General features: G+C 39.8%; 1 protein-coding gene across 2 annotated transcripts in view; it reads left to right on the forward strand.

Annotated features, from left to right (window-relative positions):
- The first annotated feature begins 5,305 nt into the window (after nucleotides 1-5,305).
- The window catches only part of LOC109473734 (C-Maf-inducing protein-like), a 25,443-nt gene continuing 6,650 nt past the window's right edge, over nucleotides 5,306-24,098 (forward strand). The window contains exons 1-13 of one of the 2 annotated variants that reach the window (XM_019773728.1): nucleotides 5,306-5,798; nucleotides 11,766-11,885; nucleotides 12,198-12,248; nucleotides 14,164-14,235; nucleotides 16,179-16,268; nucleotides 16,789-16,833; nucleotides 20,283-20,345; nucleotides 20,677-20,757; nucleotides 21,075-21,178; nucleotides 21,350-21,454; nucleotides 22,205-22,846; nucleotides 22,989-23,054; nucleotides 23,281-23,307. In XM_019773728.1, the coding sequence (XP_019629287.1) occupies nucleotides 5,568-5,798; nucleotides 11,766-11,885; nucleotides 12,198-12,248; nucleotides 14,164-14,235; nucleotides 16,179-16,268; nucleotides 16,789-16,833; nucleotides 20,283-20,345; nucleotides 20,677-20,757; nucleotides 21,075-21,178; nucleotides 21,350-21,454; nucleotides 22,205-22,846; nucleotides 22,989-23,054; nucleotides 23,281-23,307 (1,697 nt within the window). In that variant the 5' untranslated portion in view covers nucleotides 5,306-5,567. The remainder of the gene's footprint in view (nucleotides 5,799-11,765; nucleotides 11,886-12,197; nucleotides 12,249-14,163; nucleotides 14,236-16,178; nucleotides 16,269-16,788; nucleotides 16,834-20,282; nucleotides 20,346-20,676; nucleotides 20,758-21,074; nucleotides 21,179-21,349; nucleotides 21,455-22,204; nucleotides 22,847-22,988; nucleotides 23,055-23,280; nucleotides 23,308-24,098) is intronic. The other variant, XM_019773729.1, reaches the window with a different exon arrangement.

Below are 24,098 nucleotides of genomic sequence, written 5' to 3' on the forward strand. Positions count from 1 at the left end.
TTTATCACTAACGGGCCCGTTATTGATTAATAAACGCGCCGGACATTGTAAGCATAAAAACTAAAACAAATTTGAGACTGAAGTAAACAAAAACGACAGCGAATGTGACCCTTGACCTATAATAGGGGACCGTCCATTCTTCAACAGGGCAGGGGTGACACGTATTCTTCCGTGCAGCGAGCTTTCGTTGCGCGCAGCGAGGTCGCCGAGGAATCTCTTTCTGTGCAGGCGTGAGGAAGCTCTTGGCAGGCACGACGCAGGTATTCGTGCGCAGACGAGGAAGCTCTTTCTGTGCAGGCGTGAGGAAGCTCTTGGCAGACACGACGCAGGTAGTCGTGCGCAGACGAGGAAGCTCTTGCAGACATGACGCAGGTGTGCGCGCAGGCGACGCAGGTGTGCGCGCAGGCGACGCAGGTGTGCGCGCAGGCGACGCAGGTTTGTCCTTGTCGGCCACGGTAGATATGTTCGCACGTACAATCGATTGACGTCATAACTGAGAATTACTGAAGCAGCTCGCGCATACGTGGTGAAAAATCAAGTCGAAGGAGACCGTCAACATCAATTCACTTACTGAACATCCCCCCCAATACAATGTGAAGGACTTTGTTAGCGCCATTAGCTAGCATGTGTACAAAAATGTTCTGCTGTGCTCTCTGACAAAAGAAGAAAGAAGGCAGAAGAAGCGCCTTTGTTATTACTCTTTACAGGATTCCTATTTGTAGCTGAAAGGCCAAATAAGTACCTAATACGTCTATAACGTTATATAAAAATAGCATCGCGTCATGTCCACCATGCATGTAGAATTACATGTTTGTAACGGTATATATGGAATCATGTAATCTGTATGTTATATTTTGTCTGACTCCTCCCTCATAACCTCAATAATAAGCGTCCACGAATAAACTTCGCCACAACAGAAGTTTCCAAAGTCGATTCTATATTTACTCGATCAGAGTTCATACCACCAGTATAGTTTGGAAATCGTTACAATCGATATTTTTTTGCTTATAAACTGGATAACTAAACAAACTTATGAATGCATTTTCTGTGTTTGTTGATAGCTAGATCTAGGTCTTGGCTCGCGAAATAGTGATGAAACTTTCCGGGAGCTGGTCCAATTCCATTGGATGCTAAAAGGGCGCCCAGTACTCTCTGGTTACTTTCGACATTTCCTATACCAAAACATACCCTTACTGATATAGATGTTGGGGTCTGGTAGCCGAAATTGATTATTAACTGAGTATAGTCATCAGAACACATAGCTATCCAGGATGGCATCTAGAGAGTTTATAATTATCACAGGGCCACAGAATTAAAATTTGAATAGCCACCATGCACCTTTCGACGAAGGTAATGACCAAGACAAACTTGTTGTGTGACTTGCATGCTCGTCAAAGCGTCTCTGACTCTCTGGTGATACTAGAACTAGTAGTTTGCCACTTTGTTTAAAAAGTTCCGGAACATCTATCAGAGACCACCATGGTGTGTAAGCGCAAGTGTAAACCGTCCAAAGTTACTGTTGTACACAAAAGCGACATCGCCAAAACACACATGCCGTCACGAGTACGGAGACTAGGCATGCTAGTGTTTATCAGGTGCCCGTGTAGGGACAGCTATGTCGTCTTACCATATTCGATATGCATGACGTGTCCCAAGTTCCGTAACTGCAACAGAGGATCGGCGATATATAAACATGTTGCCTATCCAGGACACCGTCTCCGGTGCTGACTGAGCGTGTGTGAATGAATGGCATCGTCCTAATGTGAATGGCATAGTCCGAAGCCTATCAACACCGTGGATTTGAGCAAGTTTGATTCTGGAATCAACGCGTCGTACTACAAATAAGCCAAATTCTGAATGAGGAAGGCTTTTTGTACTACTTCGATTCCGCCTCTCTTGGTTACCTAGTACCTACCTAATCAGCTCGTTAATCAGCCCGAGCTCCTGACAGCTTCGGACGTCAGTTCTAGACTAAAATCGCTAGACGAAAGCACCGGCCTCAACTTGGGGTCACGGGTTGCTATGTTGATACTATGTACATGAAGTTCTGACGTAGAGCAGCAAACCATATATCCGTTGTCTTCGTTTTTTTATCGATCTTTAGTGTACTGCAGTCGACGCGTTTGCCTCTGACGGCATGTAGTACTGGAAGATTGCGATTGTACTGCGTAGCTGACACTAAAGGCACCTCTGTAGTAACATGTAGGCCGATCCAGAGAAACCCTGCGACTTACGATAGACCACTAAAGACGGTTCGAGGTCGTTGCCGTCGCATCCAATTGACCCCGAAGTATCACAGAGATAGAGGAGACAAGGGAGAAGGCCGGTAAAAAACGGGCGGAGAGGATGTCCCCATCTGGACGGCACACTCGCCGTGGCACCATCTGGCTCCGGTCACGAGAAGAGTGGGCATGTCTGTGGTGCGGGCTCCCGTGACGTCATTGACAAAGTGTGACGCACACCACTGCCTGATGGAATGTTTTCAATACAATCGTGACACGGATTCCTGCCACCAAACCGCGAACGGTCCGCTTCAAGAACATGAAGTAGCAGGATTCTAGTCTGTTTAGTTTATTTACAGGATTGTCTTCATGACATTGTCAAATCCAAACGTTTTCACTGGGAAAACATTGAATGCCACCTGTCTTTACAGTATAAAGAACTGACATTACTCAATACTTAGTATTTAAAAAAGGGGGCCCAAACGACTGTAGTTAATCGATTGAAACGGCTTTGTTACTGTTCGAAAAACAAACTTTATCGTCTTACTTGCTAAGCACTAAATTCCAATCGAAAAGTACAATAGTTTGCCTGAGGTTGAGCACGAGGGTACAGGTCTTCAACACACACAAAAAAGGAACAATGAAATGTAACAAAAAGGAACGAAAAGCGCTGGAAAAATCTCTGTAAAAAAAACTCAAAACTGAGGGTGACCGTGGATTCAACTTTACTAAATTTGCAAGTTTGTTTACTGAGTTGTGAAGTGACTGATGAGTTGGATATAATATTCTCCTGTATTTCTCAGTTATTTTCATCGTGGCTGTTTTGATCTTTGCACGAACCACAGACAGGGACATACAGATGTTGTCGGGTGTTTATTTGTTGAGACCAACCGACCAGTGCAACAAAATAGCCACCGGCGCCATCACTTTGAAATACTGTACACCCAAACCGGAACGTTGCCACTTTGATATATGACCACATGGTCTGAAAGCAACAACGCGAAAAGAAATATAACCCATTTAGCCCTTCCGAGTTCGCAATAGAGATTAACCCCAATATACGTATATGTAGGGGGTATAAACATTGATGACATTTTGTAGACGGCAGGGACACCAGACAGATGGAAACAGGTGCAGTATAGGATTCAACAGTCTGAAAGTTCAGTTTTATATGCGAGGACAACAGTGACATGAAATGCCGCAAGTTTGAAAGTCATTCAAGTTGAGTTTTTTCAGTTGAGTCATTCAAGTTGAGTTGAGTGAAGACCTTCCAAGGGAATTCCTTGGGACATGTAAAAAAAAGCGGTTGTTACAAGTCTTTGTACTAATAACGTGGTTAGATCACTACACTTCGCAGATTATTTATCGCAGAATTATAAACGCTTAAATTCAAAAAGATAAATGACTGAAAATATACTGCTGTTGAAACAATCATAAAGCCACGTATCTTTCAGATTTTGTTGTTAAACAAGTTTCAGCTGTTGAAGTTGGATGTCTGGAGTGCTTTTTGTCCCGTCACTACCCCGTGAGGTGGATAAAGAATTAATGCCACCGTATATACGTGACAACATGGGTGGACTTAGCATGAAAGTTCATCTGAGTTGGTAAATTACATTAAAAGTCCACGTCTATAATGGGTGGACTTAGTAGCGTATGAAAATACCGCTATATATAAGCATAGTGTTTGGAGTTGCCATCGGTCTGTCTGTAAAGAAAAGTTTAGATAACTGCTGACAACTACGTGTAATTAATAAGATGATTACTTACTCTGGTAATGCATGTATACTGAAGATTGCCAAAACAAGAGGCGCTTTCCTTTTCTGAGAAGGAAGCATTAGCTTATCAAGGAGTAAAAAAATCTTCAAAAAGAGCCATATCGTGTCAACAGGAACTTTCAATATTCATTTTACATCGGCCCATGGCATGAGGCACAGCACCACAATGATAAAACATTAAGACCCTGGGCACGCTTACGGTACGATTCACTCTGAACAAGTAGCTTCAAATAGATTTTTGAAGTTCCCTGCTCTGAACTTACAACACGTCAGGGCACCAATACGGCGGAACCTACTAGTACTGACGTCACCATAAGTTTTCAAATAAGCGCTACCAAAGAAGACGTAGTCTTAAAGTGAGTGGATTCGAAGAGAAAGTCGTCGCATTTTTCCTATCCTAGGTTGTCATTATGAGGGAGACAGGTGCGGAAGTTGACCGAGTCATTCAGAGGAAGTCACGGTCTTCCCTCCGACTACGTCTGTTTGGGTCATCGGCGAGGATCTAGTACTTTTCCTTGCGGTCTTCATATCGGAACTGTCAGGAAACCACCGCTTGTACCGGTTCCTCATCAGCACGAGTCGTGAGAGGATTAACGTAGCACTGACGTCTGAAAATCCCCGAAGACCGACCAAATAAACAGCTTTCTATCTCAGGTCACCGGCACTGACAAATGAAAAGTAACAGATATTCTGGCCGACTTGGAATTGTGCTACCACACTTCAGCGTGGAGAACTAAGGTATTTTGCTGGTTGATTCAGAGTGTCTCTTACAAAACAAAAACTTTTTAAGTCGCTCTCCGCTGTTTCTTAAACCAAGACAGGAAATAACGGGGAAGCTATTTGCGTCAAACGAAAATCTGGGCATACGGATAGGAAATTAATTATTCTGCTGAGACTATAAAGGCAAGTGATCCACTTAATTCTTCTGCAACTTTTCTTTTTTATTTCACGCGACATGTAAAATAATTGAGTAGGAAATGATTCAGACGATATACAAATTGTAACAATTTACCTGAATACTACCGGCGTGATGGCAGAAAATTTAGTTTTACCTGAATAACTCATTCAGTCATTGACGCATCCGACTTCTTCCGTTTACCGGCCTATGTTGACTCAGTGATAGAACCTCCCTGGTGTCATCTGGAAGAACAAAAGTTCGGGAGCGATGTTTACTGGATAGTACACGCAAGTTTGTGTTGTGGGTTACAAGATTTTGTTTGACTTGCACCTTGAGAAAAGACCGTGGCCGTCTCAGCCTCTCATTCCACTCCTCACGTTGTCCAACTCGGGTTCCATAAATAGCCGACGGCACTGACGTCAGAGGGTCACGTGACGCCCAGCCCAACTGTACTCGGATGTACAGTGGAGAGAAAACCAGACGATAAGGCCATCTGTGACCGTCTTTCCTGCTTGTTTGGGACATCGAACGGACTGTTGTCGTGAGAAAATAGTGGACAGAAGTATGACAGTGGTTTTCCCCAGAAAGGTGTTCGAGTGAGCGGCGAAGGGGTCGCGCATTCGACTCCGCTGATCGGGGTGGGTGCTGCCGTGCAATAACAACACACGCAAAATGGCGAACGCTTCAGAACCGGGAAACGCGACTAGCAACAGTGGCGGCCCGAAGACGGGATTTACCGTCGCTGCTGGGACGAGATACGCCTTACTCCACGAGGGAGATGTCCAGATTTGCTGGCTAAACCATACGCGGACATTGGTCAGCAAGATTTTAAGCTCAAAATACTTACGGAGATGGGAACAGCATCATGTGGTACTGGACCAGGGCGAGATCCGGTCTGCCTCGGTAAGTACCAACCTTCGCTTCTCTGTCGATTTTTCCGAAACAATGTTTCTCCCTCCCTACCATACTTACCACCACCACCAGAACGTGCCATACCCTCTTTATTTAACCCTAAACCGGTGCCATTATTTTCTGAGGAGCGGTTTTTTTCCTTCTGGTATCGCGACGGATGTGGGGTGTATGTGGGAGATGGAAGTGCAGAGATGGTGGAGGAGGAAGGCTGGTTGAGAGATGCAGAGTAGCACAGGCGGCATTTTGGAGGAGAGGGCAACACTAGAGATGTAGGGGGGAGAACTCACAACACTCTTTTATTTTGCCCTTTTCCAAAGGTTTGCTTCAGGACCAAAAACTGGACCCAAAAACAGTGTGATATTTATAACCTGGCCTTAGGATGTTCCTGTCTTGAAGGAAAACATGTCCCTGTTTGTTGGCATTGCCTTGGGTGAAGCACTCAGATGTGTAATCACCACCCCAACCTCGCAGCGTTTGTCAGTCGTAATTGTCATAGGGTGGCGAAGTCCAATGTACCGAAACCACAGCATTTCTCATAAACCAGCCGTTAACAGCACTCGGTGGAAATTTTCATTACAAATCATGTTTGCTGTTACCAATTAAAAGCCATATTTTGAATTCCCATGGATATGTTTTATATATGATGGGAAATAAGAATGACCCTGTTCAGAGATTTGTCCAGTAGTATAAATGTCCTCAAAATGGTGTTATTTGTTAAGTGATGTTTAATGATGTATCAATGGTGCAATTATGGTTTACAACTTCATGATGTAATGGTATTCAGTGAATGTGGACTGTTTCATACAGTATGGATATCAGACATAACAAGTCTGATATTGGTGTACAAGTTACATGTATATATAGAGGTCATGCAGATATTTTGAGAGTGTTTCTCAATGTTTTGGAAGTTGTAATATGAAATAATTGTATCTGCTAGTACCAGAAGCCTTTGGGGCTGGTGGAAAATGCATGGTGCTTTAAATTGGGGAAAATGTCTCCTGCTCCTTGATGTAACTGGATTATGTAAATCCAAGAGATAACTCAGTATTTATCACAATGAGCTTGTTTCTGGTGGAAGGAAGGCTGGAATATGATGACAACATGGTTGAGCTTTGCTATTTTTGTTAAGCCTTGGACATGTGTTTGTTTACAGACCAGATATCAAGAAGACTGATATCAATGGCCAAGTTAAGCTTTTTATCTGTCGACCTTCTACAAACCTTGCTATTCTTGTAAACTTAACATGTGGGTGCTGTAGTCTGGCAGATGCACATCTGTTAGTTATTCTCTATCAATCCTAACTGCATGCAATCTTACTTCAATCTACTAAGTAGTACCCATATGAAATACTTGAATTAAACACAATTGAATAGGGTCTGGCATAGCTATAATTTGTTCAAATTGATCTCCAAATAGGGTTATAAAGTATTTTAAAACAATAGGCCACCAGAAGTTTGCATTGGTGTCCTTCTATCATTTCTTTTCACAAATTGGTACAGTACACCTTTCCCTTTAATGTTTAAATGGATTGGGGCTGTATTCTGTTACATGTCTGTAGTCACATGACTTTGAATTAGGTGATCACAAAGGATGGCAGAATGGCAACGTACAGTAGTCAAAGTTAGTTACTCAGTCTCTTGTTAATTGTTATCCAAGTTTAAGTGCCCAAACAAGACAAACAGGCAGGTTTTACTTTTAAACCAATTGATAAATGCTAGCTTTTGATTTGAATTGATCCAGCTCTGAAATGTGATATTCTGTAGGGGATAATCTAATCATTTTGGATGGCCACCTTTGATTTGAAATCTCTGGTAGTTTGTTTGTATCCCCTCAACAAAGGCATACAATTTTCATAAAATATCTTCAAAAATTAGGTATATCAACCTTATACTTATACACATCAAATTTAAGTCTCTTGTGTCCCTCCTTGGTGTTTTTTATGGGTGCCTCATGCATAATATTGCCACCATAAGTAAAGAGCTTTAATATATTTGTAATGGATTGTGGACTTTGGGTATGGCTGACTTAGACCCTGTTCATACCAGACTTTTATTTAGCGGTTTCAACTGGTTTAAAAAAAAATGGTTTTTATTTAGCCTAGTGTGAATGCAAATCAGTTTTTTAGCAGATTAAATCCGATGTTTAAAAGCCATCTCGTGAGCTGTACCGAAACAGAAATGTTTTACTTTACCTGGAAATTTCAGTCAAGTTGGGGGAGCATGGTTTCTCGAATATAACGGAGCAGTGCCACAGTAAGATAAAGAATCTGAAGATGACATACAAGAAGGCCAAGGACAACAATGGGAAGAGTGGGAGGAACGGTTATTCAAATTACAATCATGGCCAATTAATTGGATATTCAACGGACAGTATTTTTACAAAACCAGTTATGTCAAGTCTGGTATGAATTCTAGAGGTTTTAGCCGGATTTTCCCTCAGCGGTTTCAACTGGTTTTTGAAAGTCTGGTATGAACGGGATCTTATTCACCCAGATGTTTTTGTAAGCTCTACCCTTCCAATCAGTTTACAATGTATTTTAAAAACAGCACATTCATACACAAATTCTTAATCATCTGGTTACTTTTGGAGGAACTCTTGAAGGAAGGAATGAAATGAGGTGTTGAAGAAATGCAGCAAAGGCCTTTTGTGTTAGCTATGTCGAGTACGTGTCTTCCCCTAAATGTCCATGGCATTAGCTGAATTTCAAGTATGATTCTACATATGTTATATTGTAAATATAAGGTAGGGATAGAAATTTGATATATGTGTGCTCCTCCTTTTATGGTACTGTTATTTTATCAGGAATCCCTCCATTGAAATTCTTCCAGCTGTTTTCAAGAATGAACGTGATGTGTACAAAACTTTTGAAGTTGTCAGCTATATTTTTGCTACAGATTTCCTGAACATAATATCTTTTCCATCTAAAGTATATGACCATATGCAGTATTCAATTACTATGTTAATACAAGAATCTTTTGTACTAGCAAACATTTGTAGAAATGTTAAGTGGCTAAGCAAGGTTGGATAAGAACAGTTTCTTTGATTTTGTCCAGATAATTGTTTTCTACTTCAGTTTCCAATTTTAATCTTTAAAAGTTTTCCAAATATGTAAACAGAAAAATAAAGATCACTGTGTTGCGCGGTAGTCTTCTTTTTGAAACTAGGAATATGGGATGTAAATACATGTATATGCTACTTTGCTAGATCTGAACATGCACAATATTTACATGTAGTCAAATTAGGAAGCAATTTTAATCCATGGCATTGATAAACTTAAGACATAATATGTGTCGTACACATGTATTGTATGTTGAATGTTTGCATTGTACTTGTTCTTGATGGCTTTTGATTTTGTATTGCTCTGTAGAGGCAAGTAACCTTAGTAACCAACAAATTTCACCTCAATCCCAGATTTATGTCTGTATTTTGGGGCTCATGTTAATCGCAGGCTGTTATATAAAGCATTGAATATGCAGATGTTAGGTCCTTGGATTTGTCAGAGTCTGTGTTGCACTTAAAATCTTGGCCCAGTGCCTGTCCTGACATGTCTTGTACATTCCCTAAATTTTTATCAATGGTCAGCCCTTCTGTACAAAAAAATGAAAGGTTGCTTGGCTCAGCCTACAAATTTTCAGACTCTAATTATCAGGAGATTGAACATTAGTTTTAGCCCGGATGCTCAAAGTACATTTGGCCCAAACATTAAGTTTACACTTTCAGCTGGTCGTGACTGTTGTGTTCACCTGTGAGTCTGTGACCGCATGTTGACATTACCAGTTATAGTTTAACTGTTATACAAAGACTTAAACTAAGTCTGGGGTTGGTCAGTCACTGGGAAATAATGATTATGGAGTAAGACTAAGTAAGATGCTTGGATGTTGTTCTTACCAAAGCCATTGTAAGATTTTAGTTATATGCTTCCATGGAAAATCTTACCCTCCTCTCATTTTACCAGTATGCATATGTAAACATAATTAGCAATAGTATATACGTATTATATATGCATTATGTAACAATGATGTTAGATCATTTATCTTAATTTCCCTGTGACAAAAATTTGATTTGTATTGAGCCGCATGTACCGTACTTAGAGTTAGTCAATGAAATATTGAAGGGCTAAGAGAAGTTTGATAAGAATATTTTGACACGTAAAAATGAGACTAATTTCATGTTGCCAATGGAAATTGGTCATGTAACTTGTAAGGTCAACATTTCTTCATCACCTGATGGCCACAGTTTATACATAGATCTGAAAAATGGTTGTTTTACTATTTGGAGGAATTGTTACCGGAAGGACATTTTAATTACACAGTACAAGGTCTTTCTACTTGTGTCCATTAGTTGAGAACCTACCCAAAAGTAGGAAAGGGGTAACATACTTCAGCTATGTCAGGTTTTCCATTTAGATTTTCAGCTTATGCTGCCAGGTTGACCCAAATTGGAAGCATGACCTTTTTAGGGTGAAAATATGCATATGTTTTGTCAGAAGCAAGGTTAGTATCTGATTGTTGAGATAGTGGGCTCCAGTACATGCTTTTTGTATTGAACATATTTTGAATTTTTTCTTGGAGTGAAAATGAATTGTGCTGAAAATTGCTAGAATTTATGAAGTCAGTGTTAGAAGATCAGAAATTAAGATCGGTGCTTGTAGTGAACGTGCGTCAGTGAGATGCTCGTAAATAGGAGATTGGCAGCAACAAATTACAACAAAGCTACCCTGTTCAGGTTCGCTGTGCAAGGGGTGTCCTCAGACGCACAAAATAACGACAGGCAAACACATCATTAGGGAACGCAAACATAATCATGATGGTTATCAGCACCAATGAAAGGTCATTACAATCTAGGAAGAATGTTGTGACGTAGGTACAGACACTCAGTAGAAAGACTAAGCTTTGTTTTTCTTGGCGCCAGCACCTTCGTGTGACCGCAGGTAAAATATGCTTCCTCTCAACACCACCCCAAGCACACGATTCTACTTTCTTTTAATTTTGTGAGGAAATATGACCAAGGGAAAACTTGTATCAACGAAAACTAGACAACTTTGCCTAAAGATTGGTAGGATTGGTGAAAATTCTGAGATTTTCAGGAATTGTTCATTAAAACTGTATTTAACAAGGTTTATTTGCAATGCAAATACAAACTGACAGGAGTGTGAATCATTACTGTTCATTCAGTTGTAATACTAGCTCTTGATCTTCAGATGATACTAGTAATGAATCAGACCCCTGTAAAACTAACCTTGTAATTTAATGGGGCTTGATACCGGACCATGAAAGTAGTGAATTTGAACAGAATTCAAATCTGATAGTGATAGGGCAAAGTTATAAACAATTAGACTGTGTAGCTAAGGTTTAATTGGGTGGACAACAGCAATTATTTAAATAATTATATGATGATTTCTTTATTAGAAGTATAGTAATGTTGCTTTAATACTTTATGATAAAAGGGTAAATGTAGAACCTCATTCCTAAGAAACCTCAAAAGCACTTAACTCTCCATGATAGCTGATGTGGTAAAAAAAATAATTCATTACAAATGATCAAAGAAGTAGACTGTAGGCAAATGTCTCTGATTTTTGGAATGGTTTCAACCATTTCAACTTATGAAATATGAAAACCTGCTTTTATTATGTATTTCACCGCCTAGAGAGGGAAATAATACTGTAATTTAGTGTAAATCGTGAAACATTTGCAGTCACCACTCCACCACGAATTCATGACATTGCGAATATGTCTTCCTTGTATTGACTCCAGAATTGGTTCAGCCACAAATTTAAAACACTGTGAAAACCTCGCTAATTAATAAGGCTCCCTTTCACTTCTACCATGAAATAAAACCATTTACAGTATAGTCTTTATGTGTCTCTGTGTGAATGTCTGTGTTTGTGTGTTTCTGAACTACATGAAAGACGTGAAATGTGTTATCACTGATTGCTGTATATGTTGTTGTTTCTTCCAGCCATGTGGCGTAATGGAGTCACCCATCTTATACAGCGCAATTGAGGACATGGGCAAATGGGACACAGGGCAGAAGTTCTGCCTCAGAATTACCGTGGGAGATGGATCCATGTTGCTACAGGTACCACACAGCATCCATTTTTAGTAGTGATTTGAGCAGTGGTCATTTTGGTAGTTATGTGCCATTTTGTCATGTACCTTTTTTTCATAACACAATAAAATGTTGTGGGGATAGGCATAAGGGATGGGTATACATGTAAAGGCACCCCTAAATCAGTAAAAGGTACAAAATGTCTGCACCAGTGCCTTAATATAGGAGCAACATAGACTTGACAGTGTAGTGAACTATTCTTAAAGAGAACCATTGATGATATTCTGTACTAGTATGATATGACGCTTTCACCACTTGATCATTGTTCAATACACATTTCAGGCTGGAAATGCCTACCTGAGAGACCAGTGGTTGTATTCCATCAAATGGAAGGTAAGTAAACAGAAAAACAAACATTTTATCCTTAACAGTAAAATTTTACGTAGGTTTGGTTTGGTTTGAGAAAAGCAAAAATAACTCGCCTCAGAATGTATGTTTAACTAGTGTCAAGGGAGAGTTGTATTTTTGGCGGCAGTGATGTTTGCAGTTTGTCATGTGAAGATTGCTGACGTCAGCTACTGTACTTGTGCATGGAGATAAGTACTGACTGCAGAATTTCATGTGTGAACAAGGAGGGCTACTTTAGCAGTACGTTAGTATAAATCAAAGAAATAACAGATGAAAGCCCTTGAGGACACCGTACTTAGGGACATTGTTTGACCAAATCTCCAGTCCATCAGCGGCCATGTTTGCAGAGTGATGCAGGAGAGCGGAAGGCAGACCTGTGAAAGCTCTGTCGTAGTTATTGCTTTTTGTTGCCAGTGTTGACAAAGCTCTTTATACGAGGAAGACTTATTGGGGAACAAGTGAAGTGTGTACATCTTTGTTAAGGTTCAGTTGTTAGTGTCTAAAATTAGTTCTGAACTGTGTGTCCAAACCATGTAAACTCTGAGGGGTCAAGTTGGTTTGGAATCAGTATTACATCATTCTTCTGCTCTCATTATACCAAGACTTGTGCAATACCACATGGAATTTCACTGGTTTGCTTCTGGGAAAAGAACTGATATGAATTTCTGGATGTTACAATCAATTATCATATAGCCGGACGGCGCGGACCAATCAGAGGCCCGGATACCCGTGCTGTTATTTCCCGATAACAGCACATGTGGTGTTATGGCGGAATAACAGCACATGTCGTGTTATGGCTGATACCATTATGTTATAGGGTATAGGGGCATGCGACTCTTTCTGTAAACCTTTGTAGCATTTTTCTGTCCAATAAACTTTTTTGTTTAGCTTCATTTAAACTACAATTTGCATTAAATGAAATTATCCATATTTGTTTTAAAGCGTATAATATATTCGAATGTATTTTTATGTATGTATATATATTAAAGCTGTTGTATTTCAAACAGGAATTGTGTTGATTGACAGTTTGGATAGGCTATATGATAATAATTTTAATGCACTGCCTTTTCCTCGTTGTATATGGTGTCATAACTGCATGGGCAGCTGCCATAACCACCTCATAAACCACCTCGTTCGCTTCGCTCACACGGTGGTTTATTCGGTGGTTATGGCAGCTGCTCATGCAGTTATGACACCATATACAACTCGGGGCAGTGCATTAACCCTTTATTGTTATACTTCTGATCCAGCAAACCCATCGAAACATCCATAGAGTAGGGATGGAGAGTTACATAATTAACATATGAAAATAAACAAAGAGTTTCCTGTGGTTACAGATGTGCCTGATGATTACAACCATCAGGGCTCTGTGGTTGGACCGCTTCCTGTTCATGAACTTTGCGCCTAGTCCCCACCTAAGAGCTAAAAAAAACAAGATTTAAAATATTGAAAACCCCTTTTTTTTGGGAGGATTTGAATTTTCAGCAGTTTTGTGGTGGCTCAGGCAAGACAGACTTTATGCTTGTTGAATTACCATATTAAAAAATACCTTTCTTTACCTTGGGGTTACCAGCACCCCCATGAGATAGTGGAATGATTGTTAGCTGGCTTCTTGAAGGCTAAAGGACCAATCCAAGTGTTCATTTGGGGGGGGGGGATTATTTGCTGAATGACCATATAGTATTTGTATAGAATTTGTTGAAATTGCAGTTGAGATAATAGGTTAGTACTTGAGGGTAAGTTTTCAGGATCTGATGTTTTGAACCCTGAGGTAATGCCACATTTTTGACCATTTCCTCCAGGATTGCATGCATTACTGGCTTGTACCAGTCTGGTATCACCCCATGGGCCTTTAGTCTTATCCCAGAATGCATTGCTGACATGTTGCCATTTCTTGCAGAGAGCTGTGCATCGGTACAGAAGAATACTGACCAATAACCAGCGGCCTGAGGTGCTTATGAAAGAAATTAAAGTAAGTAATGCCTTTGAATCATGCAGTTTGTGTATGTTAACATGTACTATGTGAATCTGTACAATGATATTCAAGTCATAATGTAGAAATCTTGTTGAAAGTTGTATAATTTCATGAAATCATTGCATGATTGAAAGTCTACTGTCAGTCTTGTAGAGGTAGTCTTCACAATAGGTAACCATGAAGGGTAAGTTTTTGAGGTAAGCCACAGCTGTGCACCCTACCAGTGTTTGCTCTTGATTTATTGGCTACTGCAAATCGTATGAAGCGCATGCAGAACTTCTGAGAAACCTTTACGTAAGAGAGTCGTGAGCGGCGTGTGTTGTTAGCAGCTGGATGATGACTGTCTGTTTGAGCTGACATGAACAGCATGCCCGCTGAAGGGTTCTTTTCACTCAAGTTCTGAGAAAGACAGTCTGAAGCATTATTTCCAAAGAGCAAAGATGAAAACAGGGTCTTTTATCCCTCAGTAAATCATATTTTTCTGCAGAGGATTTTGAAATGATTGTATCTTGAAAGAGCAGATGTGTCTTTCCCTTTCATTCCTTAGAGAAATGAAACAACCTTGACCATGATGGCAATATCACATGACCAAATTCATACTGGTTCACATCACACTTACATACACTTAAGGTAACCACAATGTTAAAGAACCTTATCAAAGAGTAGTTGCCTTTACTGGTGTGAGTGTCTCGGGGTTGATATTTTGAAAAGGTTACCAGCATGTCATGTTTTCAAAAAGTCACCAGTTATGTCAAACCTTCCACAAATATTGTTCATCTTGATAAATAGATAATTATGCAGACATCATCCACAAGCCATCCTCCTGAACTTCTATTGCCTGCTGTTGGTCATGAAATTTTTCTTAACAGGTTTCCCTATCTTGGGGATACACACTGTAGTGGAATAGACCCTAGGAATCTCTAGTATATGTCACACTGACTACGGCACTTTGACCCAGTTGCATATACTAACTGCACATCTGTAAAATACATACCTGCCCCAAAAATCAATGCGGTGCCATTCAGTCTGCACTTCTACTTGAATGGAGTGCGACCTACGGGATTACCAGGAGATGGGCTATCTGCAGAAGTGCACATCATGACCTAAATACATCCTCTTAACCAAGCAAAATGGATCGGGAGGCAAGAGGAAAGCCAACAGGGACTCCTAAAGGACATGCTTGACTAAATCCACATCCTTTCCATTTTTCTTGCCGACTGAAAATAGAAATTGCAGTCCGTGGATTGAATGGAAGAATGATTTTTTGAAAATGTTCTGGAAGGTGTGAATCTACGGTGTATTTTTAGAATTAAAATTTAGGTTTAGCTTGTACAGTAGGATGCTCTTAGCAGACAACTGATTGGCATAAAATGTCATAATCAGTACATGAAGATGTCAAATATAACTCTGAAAAGTGCTAACCAGATGATATGAAATTCAGATACAGTCACTAACGTCCTTGACAATGTACTTATTGATTTTTGGGAGATGGATTATTTCTCCCACTCTAGTCCCATCTTGGTTGTGTCCCTGTTGCCAAATTTGCATGATGTACTTGACATTATAGCAAGGTCAGAGTTGATTGAAACAAGTTATGGGGAAAACATGTGGTAACCATGTTGTTAGAACTGATTCTCTTGTCTGGGCTTTAGGTAGGCATGCCAACTGGAAAGTTTGTCCCATTTTTCAATCCAGAATGTTCCTCAGCTTTTGTATGACCTTCTCAGTCATGACCAGACTGAAAAGCAACCTGCAAGTTCAAGCAAATAAAGCAAAAAAACTGTAACATGGAGTCATTAGCTTTTTCTTTTTCTGTCATAATGCTGTCATATTGGTGTTAAATGGTGCCTCTAAGAGTACTGGAAAAATGATTTAAATAGTTTCAGTTAAGACTGGCATTGACACTGACCTTAAACAAGTACCTTCTTCCTGTTCTGCAGTCCCTGATAGACATGTCACTGAAAACGCAGCTGCAGGATGACAGTATTCATCAAGTGCCTTTGGAGATTTTCTCACAGCTCTTGGTAAAGGTAAGTACTGTACCACCATTAGATCTGGAATTGAAGGCTATAGTTAGATAAAGCAAGGACTCATAAAAGTACTTTCGCAGTTTTCAATGACAAACATTCTTCTCCACTCTGTCACAAGGGTTTTTTCCCTCAAAATATATACCAGGAAAACGGGGTTTACCAGCTCAGACTCAACAACTCAACTGGTGAAATAAAAAAAACTTGACCAAAGCAGGAAACTATAGACTCTACCTGTCCCTTTTAGCCCAAAAGTCTCCAAACAGGACCAAAATTTTCAAGAGAAAAAAGGATTTTCAAAGATAACAACTAGGGACTACAATTGTGTTCCCATTTTGGCCCTTTGCTGTGAAACACAATTCTAGTGATGTCAGCCCTACTTGAATACTCTACATATTCATCTGTGTGAACTGCAGAGGAAATATAGAATAAAGCATCATCATGGCAAACTTTTGTTTCTCCTTTTCTGTGGACAAATGCTCAAGCATACAGTTAGTTACAAATGCAATGTTATCATTTTCAGAACCCAGAATTGATAGAAAAGGCAGACCAAGAATGCCTGATTCGGGTAAGTAAATAATGTATTTGTACATGTCTGTCTACATTGGGGAATGGCAAGGTAATATAGTCTTGATTATCCACACAGATAGAGAACCATTTTCAATTATAGTCAAACCTACCCTAGAACACCACTCTGGGGGCCAGAAAATCCAGTCTATTTGGACAGGTGGTCTTCTTAAAGAGAAAAGCATGACAGATACAAATGTACAAAGTGGTTTCCAAGTTCAGGTGTTTTGAATGTTTAAATGTGATGAAAAATGGATGAAAAATGTGGTGATTTGACAGTATAACTAGTAGCATATTACATATACGATGTCTAAATTATATTATACATATCAACAGTGAATAATATTGCATGAAAATTGTTGCAACCATTTTGGAAAATTTCTTGTCATAATGTGTTGCTTGGTTTGCTTGAATATGTGGTCAGTTAGGCAGATTTGACTGTACTAAAATTTGATATGTTGTCCCAGTGTACTGTGAAACATTTTACAAGACATAAACACCAACCTCTGCACTATGGTCTATCCTTGTTTCCTAGAATGTTGAATAAGTAAACCAGAACAACTTGATGGATTTGTAGATGCTACATCATACAAAGGTTAAATGAACCTTACTGTAGTCTGAAGCTGAGGATGTGGTTATATCTGCACATCTCATAACTTTGTACTTATTTGTACATCTTCCCTAGTCAGTTCAATTTTGATAGATCATATTACCGTGGCTTCTGCTGAAGAAGCAGAATTGTAAGGTTTGTAGCTGGAATTTGCAGAGCCATATCAGGCTTGTGGTGCAGTCACGATTCCCAAGCCCTGTTAAGCCCTTCTTCATGTGAAATGCCTTGGGCCTTTCCTGCGAAGTATTTCATACATGTTGGAGTCATTCATCCATTATAACTCCGAGGCAAGTCAACATAAAAGACTTCACCTGTCGTCTCGTAAAGCGGACTTAATGCCTGGTTAGAATAAACTAGCAGGTAGTCGGTTCAGGGTAGAAGAGAGACCATGAGGGACCTTTACCAGACATGGTGACAGTAAAACCTTTGTGTACCCTTCAAGCATGCATGGATCTGTCCTGGATCAGATCAATGTCATCTGTTACATATGCTTTCTGAAGAGTGCTGAAATCTTTGGAGACAGGACAACATGATTATGTATCCAGCAATGTTCATTAAAAAAGAATCCAAATGTTGATTGACAAAAAACAAGCATCAGTAAGAATGAATGAGAGGATATTTGCTCCTGAAAAACAACTTTGAAATGCAAGATCTGAGAATTTGGCCTCCGGCCTTGACTGTCCACAATATACGGTAAATAAAACATAATGAGAAACATTCTACCGGCCACGCTTTTAGTAACTACTTAATAACATTATGCAAGCCAAAAATACAAAGGCGGACCGTTTTGGAACTCGTGAGAAGAATAACAGATCAACCCTTTCCCTGAGGGTGTTCTCTTTGATAGAGTGGCCATGATTCAGTGGTTATTTGGATCTGCTTGAGCTGTGGAGAGCAGCAGATTAATTTGGCAAGGCCCCAGCTCACGACTCCAACCAGCAGGGAGGCTGCAGTGTTGCCCCGGGGTTTTTTAACATCCCATTATTGATTCATCTCTGCGCTAAGTGGGCCTAAATGTGGAGTAAGGTTGAAATGTTTGAGGAAAAGCAACAAGAGAATCTGTTGAAAAAAAATTGAGAAGTAAGATTAAGATTTAGTTGCCTTTTTATGTACCATGGATGAATCATGAAATTTGGTTGCTATTTGCATCATTGTTTATTGCTAGCAATAACTGATTTATGCAAAAATGCAGAATTAAGAAATAGAAAATTCCAGAAATATGGCATTGAAAAATACAGGATTCTAAAAATGAAAGGTATTTGATATGATATGAAAAATCATTGATGGAAGGCCCTTATTAAATGTTAAACAAAGATCATGTTGATAATAGCTAGCCTGTAACTAACAGTAGTTAACTCAATAACCATTATGTTTCTGAAGGTTTGTAGGCTGCTGAATGTTCATGTGTTATTCTGATAACGACTGGCAGGGAAGACTGAACAGGTGTTAGGAATAGATAGGAAGGCTGTCTGGCTTGGTGCTAACAGTTGTGTCATGCATGTTTTATGGGCCCCTGTGATTTACAGTTGTGCGTGCCCAGAAATTTGATGTGGAAGTTAATAGGCCTCCCTGAACATGAACTTATATGGAAGCAGAAGTAGCTTTACAAGCCATTTCCATCTGGGGGAAATTGACAGCTTTCTCTCTTTGTAGGAAAGTGGATAATAGGCTGCTTCATGTCCGTCTGTAGCCTTTTATTTTGAGTGGCTTTTAAGGGTGGGTCCATTCAGTTGTGTCCTTTTTGAGGGAGGCTATATGTAGGCGTGTAGATGCATCAAGCAAGTTACATAAGCAACACAACTCACTCACACAGAGGGAAATGCAAGCAATCCACAAGATTTTGTGACAGGATGTTGCATAAGTGTCACTAAAATACACATACTCTGCTATTAAGATGACTTAGAGGTTGAATATCGCCTTGAGTCTATGTACATCAATTTCTAAAATAACAAAAAATCTGAGGTTTAACCTCCGGGACGTATGTAATTTTCGCATACTTATCACCCAACTAATGTATAACCCATCCGTCGTATAGTCTTATATTATACCATTTATAACATAATACAATATAGCAATATAATTGTGTGCAATTCATTTTTTCATGGTGAAGACTTGTTTGTCACAAGATGGTAAAATGTCAGGAAAAACAACATCTGCGACATGTTTTATAATCAAGCAGCATCACATCAAAGCTACATGGGCGTTTGTTTTCAGTAAAAGAGGCAGTCAGTTGCTGCTGCTGAATCTAATGGAATATACAGATAAAAGCTTGCGATATCATGACATCGGCCTTTGACATTTTGCTCATTCACAGCATGTGGCAAAAACAACTACAGCCCAATGAAGTGTTATTCAAACTAGATTTGAAAACAGTGTGTTTTGTCTTACTTGTAATTTTTTGCTATCAGAAAGTATCTGACTTCTTCATTGATCTGATAAAGCCATCAATGATATTGGTAATGATAAAGTTCTTTGTCTTTCTGAAAAGGGCAAAGGGGACGGTGGCTATCAGTAGATATTGGTAAGAAGAATGTAAGCCATTATGAAGACATGGAAGGGCAGTTGGCTTAGATTGGGGCAGGTTATCATCAGGTGTCTGACTAACAGGAACAAGATACTGTACACAATGTAGATTCATTTAATTTTGCAGGGAATAAATTGCACAATTTGGAGGAAAAGGAGGTGTTGCTAAAGGTTTGCAGTGGAGACACAAAAGTACATTACTGAACAAATGTTTGCATGGTGATGATGTCACCATTGTGAGGTCACTGAACATCACATGAATACAAAAGTGTATTTTCAAGATTTACAGTAGTCATTTTCTTGTCCCTTCATCACAGCACATGGCACCCCTGCTCGAGGATAACCAACCCTCCATCGAGATAGCTGAGTTCTTCAGTAAGGTACGCACATGCACAAGCCATTGTTAGGAATGACAGCACCACATGCTACCTTCTCTATTTTTAACTCATCTATCTTCTTGTCAACACGTGTAAGTACAGGATGCAGTACTTGAACCAAGACTTCACTTCATAATTGGATCACATAGTCCCTTCCATTGAAGTTTTTTGAATGCCAATCATATTTCTGTAAAATAATGATATCGTCTTGTGTAGATAGATGGAGAGCAAAAAAAATGCAAATCTTAATTTGTCAGGACTTTGTGGATTTTACTGGTATCACATGAAGGTCTTGTTTCATTATGATCTTCCAATAATTTTCTTGTGTCTCCAGATTTGCCGTGACTCACCCCGTTCAGAGATTGTCACCAGTATCTTCACACCCATCATCCAACGCATCCTGAAGCACACTTCGGTAAGGACCCGCCACCAGGTTTTGATGACTCTGTACACGTCTTCAATGTTTTGTCCATGTTGCTTGCCATATCATGCTGTTGATTAACCCAGTACTTGATGTCTTCAGCAGTAAGCAATTAACCTTCTTATCACGCCTGTGATAGTTATTTATACGTCCTTTTTATCTCAACTTAAGATATTTTTGCTGACCTTCATGATATGATTGATTATTGTATGAATCTGCCATAAATTGAATTATAGAGTAAATATTATATGCTGCTAGAAATTGCTGTTGGTTGTACACATTTTTTGATGATTGCTTTTCTTTATGTCTAGGACTTTGGAAAGTTCCCTCGACTGCGGATGTTTGTCCAGGACTACATCTTAGCTCTGAACTCACAGAACGATGGAACCACTTCAGTCAAGGCGTTCATCAAAAGGTAGCAACATCTGCTGTTGATGGGGAGTATCTTAAGATGGGCACATCTAAACATAATGCAATGTTTTATCTTTGGCCAGCACATCACATAAAGCATTTTCTACACCAAGGTAAAACAATAATGTGATGAAGACTATGTAAAGGAAACTGACAGTCTGTGTGTTTGTTGCAGCATGCATGGCCCTGCCAGTGCGTGTCCCCACCACCGGGTACTGTACAACCTGGTGTCAGTCTGCCTGGCAGCCATCTACTCATGCTTCGAGGACGGTGTATATCAGTAAGTTCACCTTCAGTTTTACTTGGGAAGTAATCTCAGTCTTGATTGCAGATAGACTTAGTCTTCAGCTGTGTTTGAATGATGACTGTAATCAGAAACATCATTTGACCCCTTCCTTCTCCCCTTTATTCCTGAACCTCTCCATCATTTTCAAAAACAGATACATTTCAACAAACCATTTGACTGTCTCTTGTCACGTGACAAGAGAACTCCAAGACGAGATCTTACCAAGTTGACGAAGGGACAGAGTGTGTCTCGAAAGCTCCCCAAAGTAGCTAGTATTTATTGTGTGCTAATTGCGTTCCAAATTTCAGTTTGTTGTCTACATTGTTGTTTAGCAGTTTTGTACAGTATCACCAGGTCAAAACTGTTTGCAGTAACTGTTGCAAAGAAATAATAATCAATAAGTTGAATTGTGTAATAATGTGATTGAGAGTTTGGTAGCATATGTTGTTACTAGATTGTTCTTACTAGATTGTTACTAGATGCCAAGTTGAATGCATCTTAATAACTTAAGTCTTAACTGTTTCCACCCAAACAGAACAGGTCTTAGTCTGTCATATTATACCGATAGCTGTAGTTTGTACTGACTCTAATCTTTATTCATGTACTTGATGTCCTTCTGTCTCTTGCTTGTCTGATCAGTGGTTGGCTGTGGCTGTGTCGTGAACCGTGTTAGGTGGTCTCCGGTACAACCATGGCAAATTTGCTTAACTTCACCTGCTTACATTTCTTGCTCCCCTTCTTAAGTTTCAACTTCGGTGTCCATCACAGCACAATCCCTGAGCACAAGACGACACCGTCCTCCACGAGTAGCTCCATGTCCAGCCTGGAGAGCAGCGACCAAACCCCGGGCAGCGACAGGAAGACGACCTTCAACACCCGCGCCTGTTACCCCGGCGACACCAGCCCCAAGTACACGCCCGACGAGAAGAGGAAAATCTACGGGCCCAACATCATGAGTTCAGTGGACAGTTTGGTGGACAACGGAAAGGCCTTTGGAGTGTTGAACAATGAACTGTACAAGTCCCACGGAGCTGAAGGAAGAGTAAACGGGCACTGCAGAGAAGACTCAAACATGGACAGTTCAGTAGAATCTGTGAACTCGCAGGGGACCAAGAGCGATGTGGCAGTAAACGAGGTGAAACTACGCATGGACTACAATGATCTTGGGGCCACTGGATACACAATTGGTACGAGGCCAAAAAGACCAAACGTGGACATAGACGGAAACCTGCACTTCAGCCCAAAGTTGCAATACCCTCAGAAAATGGTGCCTGTCACGGGACTCGGTGGAAAGAATGGAGTGTTACGGGTCAAGTCGCTTCTCATAACTGACAAGGTCATGGCGGAGAGAGTCACACGGTGCTTTGTCACCATTCTGGAGGAAATGTGAGTTAAGCCAAGCATTCCTCTATTGTTTTTAGAATTTCTAATTCTCCTGACATTCTGTATCATTTTGTGAAAATTTGTTTTATTGAGAATGTTAGTCAATACAGGATGAAGCATGATGAGCACTGTAATATTGTTTCAGGTCTACATATGAAGACTGGAGACCAGGCCTTGCTATGTTGTTGCATCCAATTCCATTCCCCAAGGGGTAGGTGCTGCATTTGTACTTTTGTTGTATTAGCCTGTTGTAGTTTATTTTTACTTCTGAATAAAGTGATAAACTTTGTCAGGTCCTTTTGGATGAGAAAGGGAACACATCATAGAAATGTTTGATACTTTTTTGTAGTGTGCTTATTTTGTATGGATAATAATGTCACATAATTTTTTTATTCATAACTCATGTTTGTAATATGTCTTTTGTTTTGTATTTTCAGGGCACTCACAAATGATACTTTTGCAAAGTAAGTATAACAAGTCGTCATCATTATTATAACAAGTATGTTTGTGCAGAATGTCATGTATGGTATTATGCAGTTTTTAATTCATAATGCCATGTAAATAACAAAAATCAGAACACAGGGCATTACATATAGTCGAAAAGCAAAATATAAGTTAGTTAGGATGGAAGTATATATGTATAGTGCAGTGTAAAAATTACTTAACTACTTTGAAGAAGATTGAGTTTTTTCTCTGTGTGCGTAAAACCCTAGTCTCTTACACTCATGCACACACTTAATTTTTTGCATGTTATTAATGTGAGTGTCTAATGAACCGTAGAAAATGAGATCAAGCATCATATATTGCATTATTAATCGGAGATGACGATGATAATTACATTACTTGGAAGATTGAATTGATATGTACTAGGGCTGCGGACCGGTACACTGTACCGGTCCAATACCGTAAAAATCGTTTCGGTACAGGTCCAAAATACCGGATCATGAAGTAACGAGTATATACCGAAATAGCTAGTTTACACCATGTATATGACTAAAGATAGGTAAATCCTACCACAAAGACGAAAAATTAGCACTGGAAAAGACGTAAACACCGTCGATTGATTTGAGATCCTCAGTCTCACGAGACATCGCGAGAGTGTGGCTGATCCAGGGTTGTGATTGGAAGATACTGACAAGTTGTCAACACTTTATTATTGTTTCTGTGTCATGATTGAAAAAGTGAAGAACACGTGTTAATTTGTCAAATTGTTCAGGTACAGGTACAGGTCCGGACCTGTACCTAAACCTCTGTA

This window comes from Branchiostoma belcheri, unplaced genomic scaffold, assembly GCF_001625305.1.
Source record: "Branchiostoma belcheri isolate BF01 breed outbred unplaced genomic scaffold, Haploidv18h27 scaffold3, whole genome shotgun sequence".
NCBI classification, from domain to species: domain Eukaryota; kingdom Metazoa; phylum Chordata; class Leptocardii; order Amphioxiformes; family Branchiostomatidae; genus Branchiostoma; species Branchiostoma belcheri.